The sequence below is a fragment of the Thalassophryne amazonica genome, chromosome 11, assembly GCF_902500255.1.
Source record: "Thalassophryne amazonica chromosome 11, fThaAma1.1, whole genome shotgun sequence".
Taxonomy (NCBI): Eukaryota; Metazoa; Chordata; class Actinopteri; order Batrachoidiformes; family Batrachoididae; genus Thalassophryne; species Thalassophryne amazonica.
The window spans coordinates 101,511,130-101,521,497 of NC_047113.1; the positions used below are offsets into that span (position 1 = coordinate 101,511,130).

The following is a 10,368-nucleotide window of genomic DNA, read 5'->3' on the forward strand; positions in this document are numbered from 1 at the left end:
GCAACAAGAAATGCTGAGGTGAGTCAGTGAAGAGATACCAAAATGGGTGTAATGTGGTCAAACAGTGTGTCCTAGGATACAAACCACATGTGATCTATGGCCACACATTTCTGACATTTTCACATTGTTTGATTTTGCTATGCTTGTTGTCAACCTACATGAAAGTCTTCACATAAACAAGCACAGGCAGTATGGGGAAGGAAGTTCTGTGACAAGCCTCATGTACAGACTGACAAAACAAATGATATTCTTAACAAAACCAAGTTGGCAGATGTGTTCGCTTTGCATGACTGAAAGATTTGTGGAATTAAATGCACATTAAGTGCATCCAGAAATGGAGTAATTTCATTTTTTCCCCTCAAACTTTAACTCACAACACCCTACAATGACAGCATGAAAAGTTATTTTGAAATGTTTGCAAATGTATTAAAAAAAAAAAAATAAAAAAAAAATAATAATAATAATAATAATAATAATAATAATAATAATCTACAGAATAGCATACATATTCAAACCCTTTGCTCAATACTTTGATGATGCCCCTTTTTGCAGCAATTTCAGCCTCAAGCCTTCTTGAATATGACACCACAAGTTTGGTGCACCTACCTTTGGGCAGTTTTGCCCAGTCCTCTTTGCAGCACCTATCAAGCTCCATCAGGTTGGATGGGGAGCATTGGTGCATAGCCATTTTCAGATCTCTCCAGAGACGTTCAATTGGATTCAATTGGATACAATAATTATTTACATAATTATTGTATGGCCTTGCCTTACAATATAAAGCGCCTTGGGGCAACTGTTTGTTGTGATTTGGCGCTATATAAAAAAAAATTGATTGATTGATTGATTGATTCAGGTCTGGGTTGTGGCTGGGCCACTCAAAGACATTCACAGAGTTGTCCTGAAGCCACTCCTTTGATATCTTGGCTTTGTGCTTAGGATCACTGTCTTGCTGAAAGATGACCCGTCACTCCAGTCTGAGGTCAAAAGAGCTGTGGAGCAGGTTTTCATCCAGAATGACTCTGTACATTGCTGCATTCATCTTTCTGCCACTGAAAAACATCACCACAACTTGATGCTGCGACCAGCATACTTCACTGTGCCTGGTTTCCTCGAAACATGATGCCTGGCATTCACGCCAAAGAATTCAGTCTTTGTCTCATCAGACCAGAGAATTTTGGATCTCTAAGAGTTCTTCATGTGCCTTTTGGCAAATTCCAGGTGGACTGCCATGTGCTTTTACTGGGGAGTAACTTCCGTCTAGCCACTCAAACATACAGGCCTGATTGGTGGATTGCTGCAGAGATCGTTGTCCTCTCTCCACAGAGGAATGCTGGACCTCTGACAGTGTGACCATCGGGTTCTTGGTCACCTCCCTGACTAAGACCCTTCTCCCGGATCGCTCAGTTTCGACGGGCGGTCAGCTCTAGGAAGAGTCCCGATGGATCCCAACTTCTTCCATTTACAGATGATGGATGCCACTGTGTTCATTGGGACCTACAAAGCAGCCGAAATGTTTCTGTACCCTTCCCCAGATTTGTGCCTCGAGACAATCCTGTCTCGGAGGTCTACAGACAATTTCTTTGACTTCATGTTTGGTTTGTGCTCTGACATGCACTGTCAATTGTGGGACCTTATATGTAGACAGGTGTGTGTCTTTCCAAATCATGTCGAATCAGCTGAATTTATCCTTGGTGGACTCCAATTAAGCTGTCAAAACATCTCAAGGATGATCACTGGAATGGAATCAGGATGCACCTGAAATCAGTTTTGAGCTTCACGCTAAAGTGTACATATGATTTCTAAGATTTAATTTTTAAGAAATTTGCAAAAATTAAAAAACAAACAGAAAAAAGTCTTTGTTACATTGTCATTATGGGTATTGTTTGCAGAATTCTGAGGAAAAAATTAATTTCATCCATCTTGGAAATAAGGCTTTAACATAACAAAATGTGGAAAAAGTGAAGCACTATGAATATTTTCCGGATGCACTCAAATATTTGGCCAGGATTGTGCAAACTACCAACCCCACTTCCAGCAGAATTTTGCATGGAGTGCCCAGGGTGCACTGATGTGTGTGTGTGTGTGTGTGTGTTAGTGAGCACTTCTCTTTTGCTGAGATAATCCCTCCCACCTCACAGGTGTGGCATATCAAGATGCTGATTACACAGCATGATTATTGCACAGGTGTGCTTTACACTGGCCACAACAAAAAGGCCATTCTGAAATGTGCAGTTTTGCTTTACCGAGGGAGTCAGAAAACTAGTCAGTATCTGATGTGACCACCATTTCCCTCATGCAGTGCAACACATCTCCTTTGCACAGAGTTGATTAGCAGCCAGACACCATGGAATGTGAGTGTTTGCCCACTCAAGTCAGTTATGACAACAAACTGAAGTCAGGTCAAGACGCCAATGAGGACGACAAGCATGCAGATGAGCTTTTCTGAGTAGGTTTCTGACAGTTTGTGCAGAAATTCTTTTGTTCTGCAAACCGACTGTTGCAGCAGCTGTCCAGGTGTCTGGTCACAGATGATCTTGAAGGTGAACATGCTGGATGTGGAGATCCTGGTCTGGTGTGGTTACATGTGGTCTGCAGTTGTGAGGCTGGTTGGATGTACTGTCAAATTCTCTGAAACACATTTGGATATGGGTTATGGTTGATAAATGAATATTCAAGTCATGTTCAACAGCTCTGGCAGACATTCCTGCAGTCAGCATGACAATTACATGCTTCTCAAAACTTGCGGCATCTGTGGTATTGTTCTGTGTGATAAAACTAAACATTTTAGAGTGGCCTTTTATTGTAGCCAGCCTGAGGCACACTTGTGCTGGGGGACTGGGGAGCATGGGGGAGTCCTTTCCCCGTGGTGGGGGTCTATCACCTGTGGCCCCGCTCTGAGCGTGTTGGGTCTGCCCCTCATCAGGGGTCTGGGCCTCTCTCTCATCTGCTCAGCAGTCCCGGGCTTTGGCACGAAGCTGATGGCGGAGCAAAAGCGCCACCATGTTGAAGCCTCACAGGACATGTTGTGACATGCCCACCTCTTCCACAATTTCTCGGATAGTCACACAACTGAAAAGCCACGAAAGCCGTCTGAATCATCCGAATGGTGGACGAGATGGGCATCATTTTTCGGAGTCCAACTTGTCCTGTGAGAATTCAACACAGTGGCGCTTTTGCTCCGTCAGCAGTGGCATGAATTTCGCCGCCACTCCTTTTCATGGCCAAATCTTCTGTCACAGTGGAATGTGCCGAAAAAGTGCTGATGTCCACCTCTTACGCAATTTCTCAGATAGTCACACGATGGTCCCGCATCACCACAGCGTTCACTTTGGAAATGATCTGGTCATTTCAGCATGTTGATGGCTGCCCGGAGTGCGGCTCGCTTTCCACCGTTGTGCAGACGTCTTTAAACTGGTTGTACCGCTCCTTAATCTGTGTGATGCCCATAGGATCGTTACCGAAAGCCGTCTGAATAATCTGAATGGTTTCCACCTGGCTGTCACCCAGTTTCTGGCAAAATTTGATGCAGTCGCGCTGCTCCAGTCGTTCCGCCATGTTCCCTGCAAAGAAAAAACGATGAGAGACTACACCCATCCTCACACAAAGGTTGCTTACAAGCAAATGACGCAATCGACAAGTGTGAAAAAACTCACGCATGCGCACGAAGGTTCAAGGTTGGCTCATGCAAGCACACGTGATTCAAATCCATCAGGTTTTTGAAAAAAAATAAAAAGGTCAGATACCTTTCTAACAGACCGCGTATATATATATATATATATATATATATATATATATATATATATATATATATATATATATATATATATGCCATACTGTTTGTATTTCTTCGTAATTGATGTAAAGAAAGTCCAAGACATATTCAGTGACATGTATCCATCCCCTCTCTCTCTGTGCTTGGCTTGACTGTAGCTCAAGTTGCTGTGCTCCTTAATTTTTCTTCAATTCGGCCCTGTTTTAGTTTGTATGGCATTTAAAGTGACTTGGTGAACTTTTTTCAGAACGTATGTGGTGCATTTGACAAGACAGAGCTGCAAGCAGCTCGTGTTGTGTCCGTCACCTCCTCTACTCCAGTCGGGTTTTTTTTTTTTTACCGTTTGTTTACTGGCTGGTGATATAAAGTCAGTTGGAAAACTTTGCTCCTACTTAATGCTGTGCTTTTGAGAAGAACACAGTGAACAAGGCTGACATATTATTTCCCTGTTTGCCATCACTGGATGTTTGCATGAATCACCAAGTTCACACATTCATTCATTCATTCATCTTCTACCCAATTTCACACAGATCATTAAAAAATAAACAGTCTTAGAACAACCTCTCTCTCCCTCTCACTCAGTCACACATACGTGCACACAGACACATATGCACAGACACCTTAATCAAAATGCCAAGAAATAATTGAAAAAAAATCACAGTTTGATAATAATAATAATAAAGGGCAGCACGGTGGATTAGTGGTTAGCACTGTTGCCTCACAGCGAGAAGGTCGTGGGTTCAATTCCTGTGGCCTTTCTGTGTGGAGTTTGTGGAGACATGCGGGTTTGGTGGATTGGAATCTATAAAATTGTCCATAGGTGCGTGTGGGTGTGTCTGTGTTTGTTTGTCTATTTGTGGCCCTGCGACAGACTGGTGTCCTGTCCTGGGTGAACCCCGCCTCACGCTCTATGACTGCTGGAATAGGCTCCAGCCCCCCGCGACCCTTAATTGGACTAAGCAGTAGAAGATGAATGAATGAATGAATAATAATTATAAAGAAAGTTGTGTTGATTATGACAACTCTTTTTCATGCACACTTAGTAGTTCATAATTTCCTGCTACATTGAATGCCAATTCTGAGGCTGTTCTGTTACTCATTCATATACCCCTTAAGAATATTCATATTCTGAGTTGATAAAAAAAAAAAAAAACTTGTCCTGTAAATAGTTCCTTTAATATTGCGATCAAAAACATTGGATGTCAATTCTGAGGCTGTTCTGTAAATATTCATTCATACACTTAAGAATAGTTCATATATAACTTGTTCTGCAAATAGTTCTCTTACTTTTTTGTTCAAAATCATTGATTTGATTCTCAATTTTGAGGCTGTTCTGTATATATTAATTCATACACTTAATAATATTCATATTCTGAGTTCATAAAAACTTGTTCTGTAAATAATTTTCAAATAAACAATAAATATAGCAACTTCTGATCAATCCATATCAATTTCAGACTGAAAATAATGTACAGATGTAAGCCCCACCCATTTCTGGTTAAACCACGCCCACTTCTGGTTTATGCCCCACCCGCTCTGAGTATAGATACAGATAATTTAGATGGTTGAACAGATACAGATAGTGGTTCACTCGCTCATCCCTACTCCTTAACACTGTTTTCATCATGTAATAATTCTGTTTCCTTCACTGTGGTGGCTGCAGTGAGACTGACAAATGATGGAGAGCAACGCTTACAGTGAAGACTGAAGACAGAATAATGAGAGAGAGAGAGAGAGAGAGAGAGAGAGAGGCTGAAAAGAGGCCTTTCCTGCCTCCTCGTGGCTTCATAGATAAAAAATAAAATGCTGTTCCATTTGCAGAATGATATGGGAGCATTTCTTTGAAGCATTATTAGGAGGTTTTACATATGTGAATGAACTTTGTGTTCAGATGTTGGATTGTGTCTTGTTCTGGGACATGAGGACACTCAGCTGCACTTTAATCAACTAATTAGGTTTTCCCAAGTAATCAGATGAGTTGATAGATTCTTAATGAGTTCTGGTTTATTTCTGAACCAGTCATGCAAATCAAGGAAAATATTTGCCTTTCAGGAAAAAAAAAAAAAAAAAAAAATCTACATAAAATCTTGATTGTTTCTGCCCGCGCTGACGGTGTGGGTGACGTCACTGCCTCCCAACACCTCTCTCTCTCTTTCTCTCTCTCTCTCTCTCTTTCTCTCTCTCTCTCTCCCTCACGTGCGCGCGCGCGCAGCGAGACAGGGCTCTCTCTCTCAGTGTGCGGAGCGGAGGAGTCAGCGGGAGGAGGCAGGAGTTATGTGTCTCGCCGCGTCTCCCTCCACAGAGGACACTTTTGTCTCTTTTCTTTTGGACGATGCCGTAATCGGAGCCGGCGGTGCGTCATGGCGCGTTTTTCCACATCGCGTGTGGACGTGGAAAAGGGGCTTTTTGGTGGACTAAAAGGAGGCGCCTTCTGTGGCTGAAGGAGGACACAGTCCGGAGAAGCGGAGCTCTCAGCCGCTTTTCTTCCTGCGCTTCAAGTCCCACAATGTGTCAAGTTGATCCACGGCAGTGAGCCGCTGTGACTGGAGGCGCTTTCGCCCTTTTTCTGTGCAGGCACTGACTTTTTTTATTATGATTATTTATTTCAAGTGAAGGTCAGCGGAGAGATTTGCGCGCCCGCCGTGCGTCACGGACCCATTTTAACACCAGATAAGCAGCAGTGCGCCTGCATTTTTTTTTTCCGCTCCTGTTTCTGCGTGCGCACGTTTGCGTGTTCTCTCCCCTCGCCGAGGCTCGTGCTGCAGACTTTAAATGCTGGCTCTGTGGTTCAGCGCACATTTTTGGCTGTAAAAATGCTGAGCGGTGTCCTCTTGCTGAGCGTCCTCACGGTCACCAGCCTGTCGCCGTCCGAAACTGAGAGCCGCAAAACTTCAGCTTCCAAAGACATCTGCAGGACTCGCTGCGCGTGCGAGGAGCGGGAGAACGTCCTCAACATCAACTGTGAGAGTAAAGGATTCACCACCGTCAGCATCTTCGTCGCGCCCCCAAATAAAATTTCGCAGCTTTTCCTCAACGGAAACTTCTTGTCGCGGCTCGGCGCCAACGAGTTCCTTCATTATGGAAACGTCACCTCGCTGCATCTGGGGAATAACGGGCTGCAGGAGATCCGAACAGGCGCCTTTAATGGGCTGCGCTCCCTGAAAAGGCTGCACTTGAACAACAACAATCTGGAGGCTATTAAAGAGGACACGTTTGATGGCCTGGAGAGTTTGGAGTATTTGCAGGCTGACTATAATTACATCAGCGCCATCGAGCCCGGAGCCTTCAGTAAGCTCAATAAGCTCAAAGTGTTGATCCTCAATGACAACCTGCTGCTGTCTTTGCCCCCCAACATCTTTCGCTTTGTGCTTCTCACCCACTTGGATTTACGTGGGAACCGGCTGAAGATTCTGCCGTTTGCAGGCGTGTTGGAGCACATCGGCGGCATCATGGAAATCCAGCTGGAGGAGAACCCGTGGAATTGTACCTGTGATCTGATTCCCCTCAAATCCTGGCTGGACACCATCTCTGTGTTTGTCGGGGACATCGTGTGTGAGACGCCATTCAGGCTGCACGGTAAAGATATAACCCAGCTCATTAAACAGGACCTGTGTCCGCGCAGGAACGCCGGTGAGCGAGTCCTTCACACCCCCTCTGACTCCCACTTCCCAGGCTCCTTGCCTTCCACCTACCACCCTGGCATGCTCACCCCCACCCGCGCCCCAAAGGCGTCCCGCCCACCCAAAACACGCCATAGGCCGACACCGCGCATCACCTCAAAGGATAAGCATGTGTTTGGGCCCATTATGGTTTACCAAACGCGCTCCCCTGTGCCCATGCTGTGTCCCAATGTGTGCATGTGCACATCACAGAACCCGGACAGTGGCTTGAACATCAACTGCCAGGAGAGGAAGTTGCACAACATCAGCGAGTTGAATCCCAAACCCTCTTATCCAAAGAAGCTCCATCTGACTGGTAACTACTTACAGGTCATTTACAGAAATGATATGGCCGAGTACAGTTCCCTGGAGCTCCTCCATTTAGGGAATAACAGGATAGCAGTTATTCAGGAAGGGGCGTTTGAGAATCTAACCAACCTCAGGCGCCTCTATCTGAATGGGAACTACATTGAGTCGCTTTCACAGTCGCTTTTTGCTGGTCTGCAGTCACTCCAGTATCTCTACTTGGAATATAACATCATCAAAGACATTTTCCCACAGACCTTTAACTCTTTACACAATCTCCAGCTGCTTTTTTTGAACAATAACCTCCTGAGGTCACTCCCTGATAATGTTTTTGGGGGAACCATGCTAACAAGGCTCAACTTGCGAAATAATCATTTCTCTTATCTTCCAGTTCGAGGAGTGCTGGACCAGCTATCAGCATTTATCCAGATAGACTTGCAGGAGAACCCCTGGGACTGCACCTGTGACATTGTGGCTCTCAAAAACTGGATGGAGCTGTCCAGTACCAGTGTGGTCGTTAACGAAATCACTTGCGACTCCCCCTCCAAGCACGCAGGCCGGCTACTGAGATCACTTCGCAACGAGGCGATCTGTCCGGACCCAAGTGAGCCACCTCCTCCACAACAGCCCCCCTCCACAAAAGCCCCGACTTTAATAAGCCTGAGCACTGAACCCACCACTCCAGCTTCCACTTCGTTTAGCTCTGCTATCCCCACAAAATTGGAAATTCATACACCAGAGTTGCATCCAGAAGTCCCACTTTCAGTCTTAATCCTTGGGCTTCTTGTTGTTTTCATCCTTTCTGTCTGCTTTGGTGCCGGCCTCTTTGTTTTTGTTCTAAAGCGACGTAAAGGGGTGGAGCATGTCCTGACCAGCGCCAACAACTTGGATCTCAACTCGTTCCAAATGCAGTATGGGTCCTACACGGCTGAACCAAGCCAAGACAAAACCTCCGAAAGCCACGTGTATAACTACATCCCCCCACCTGTCGGCTCCATGTGCCAAAACCCCATTTATATGCAGAAGGAAGGGGAGCAGGTGGCGTATTACCGCAACCTGAAGGAGCTCAGCTTTGGGCCCGTGGATACCAAGAAGGATGACGTCCTCAGCCGCAGCCCAGGGACCTACACCATTACCACAGTGGACTTTATCGATAAATCGCCCACATCCTGCGGTATCAACACCCCGGAGCCCCCTGAGATGTTGTATCAAAACTTAGGGGAGAGGGCCCACAAAGAGCTTCCCTCTGCTGCAGCAGTTCCTCCTTTCACTTACAACTTTTGCACTTTACCTAAGAGACCTTGCATTGTGCCCCCGTACGAGGCTGCAACAGCCCGACGACATGTCACCAACCAGGACAGGCTGAATAAAACCGTGCTGTATGGGACCCCAAAGAAATACTACGGTACTGAACACCCATCAAAAAACAATGAACACCCCCTTCTCCTCCCCGGGAAGCTAAAAACGGAACCAGACTACCTGGAGGTTTTGGAGAAACAGACTGCAATGAGCCAGCTGTAAGAGAAAGCTGACAGCTGTGGATCGTACTGTCCACACACTTACTGTAAGAATAGACAGCTCTATATATCTAATCTTATCTGTGTTCAGTCCCAAATATTGACTGGAAGTGAACCCAAGCCTTTGCTCATCTTTTTCTCTCTTCTTTTTCTTCTTTTTTTTTCTGTTGATGATGTATAAAACAAGTATAAGAAGTATATTATTACGCAGTTCTATTTTTTGCTCCTTGAAGGTATAAATTATTTCTTTTGGAAAAATGAAACTCAAAGACTGACAGCAGATATTCCGTGGACAGGACTGGGTAGAGTATGGCTTTGCGCTTTTCATGAAACTGTGTTTGGGTTCCCTGTGAAAACAGTAAAATATCAGCTAATGATTCTCCCCGGGCGAGGAAACACGAGAGACTGACATTCCTGTACAGACTGGGCCCACACACATACACGGTGAGTGAGAAACCAGAAAAAAGAAAATCCAACAAGCGGCAAAATCTTCAAACACTTACTCCAGAAAGTGCCTTTGCACTCGACTATTTTATCAGAAATGCTCTCTGCAAAATGGATATGCTTCTTTTCCTGAAAGTGCTGTATTTTAAAGAATGAAATATTTGTGTAAAATAGAAGACTTATTTGTCCATTTAAAAAGAGAAAAGCTGAACTTCTGATCTTTGAGTTGTTGACAGAGAGATTGCTGTTGTTTTGCTTTGTCTTTGGAGATGTACACCTTATATACAGATGTGCAGAACATTGTATGCTATCGGGGAGCAATACAGCACCGCCAAATTGCACCATTAAATTTTCACTGAAGCACTTTGTCAAGATACCGAGCTTGAGGTAAAATTTATTTAGACTGTGCGTGATTATTTTTGGATGCTGCGGCGTGTTGTGGCACATGCTGAGGAGTGCAGGGTTTGTGTGTGTGTATGTGTGTGTGGGAGGCAGACAAATAGAAAATAGAGCTAGCCTGCAGCTCCTACGCTCTCTGCAGTGATGGATGGGGGGTTTTTTTGTCGTCGTTTTTAATGATTTGACTGATAACCGTTTGTTCTCTGGCTGGATGGCCTTTCAAGGTTTTCTCAAATTTTCTATTGCATCTGGTGAAGACGTGCACGGCGTC

General features: G+C 44.8%; 1 protein-coding gene across 1 annotated transcript; it reads left to right on the plus strand.

Annotated features, from left to right (window-relative positions):
- The first annotated feature begins 6,521 nt into the window (after window positions 1–6,521).
- slitrk2 (SLIT and NTRK-like family, member 2) lies at window positions 6,522–9,507 on the plus strand. The gene has a single exon (XM_034180910.1). It carries the CDS (start codon window positions 6,586–6,588, stop codon window positions 9,256–9,258), a length of 2,673 nt encoding a protein of 890 aa, XP_034036801.1. The 5' UTR covers window positions 6,522–6,585; the 3' UTR covers window positions 9,259–9,507.
- The last annotated feature ends 861 nt before the right edge of the window (window positions 9,508–10,368 follow it).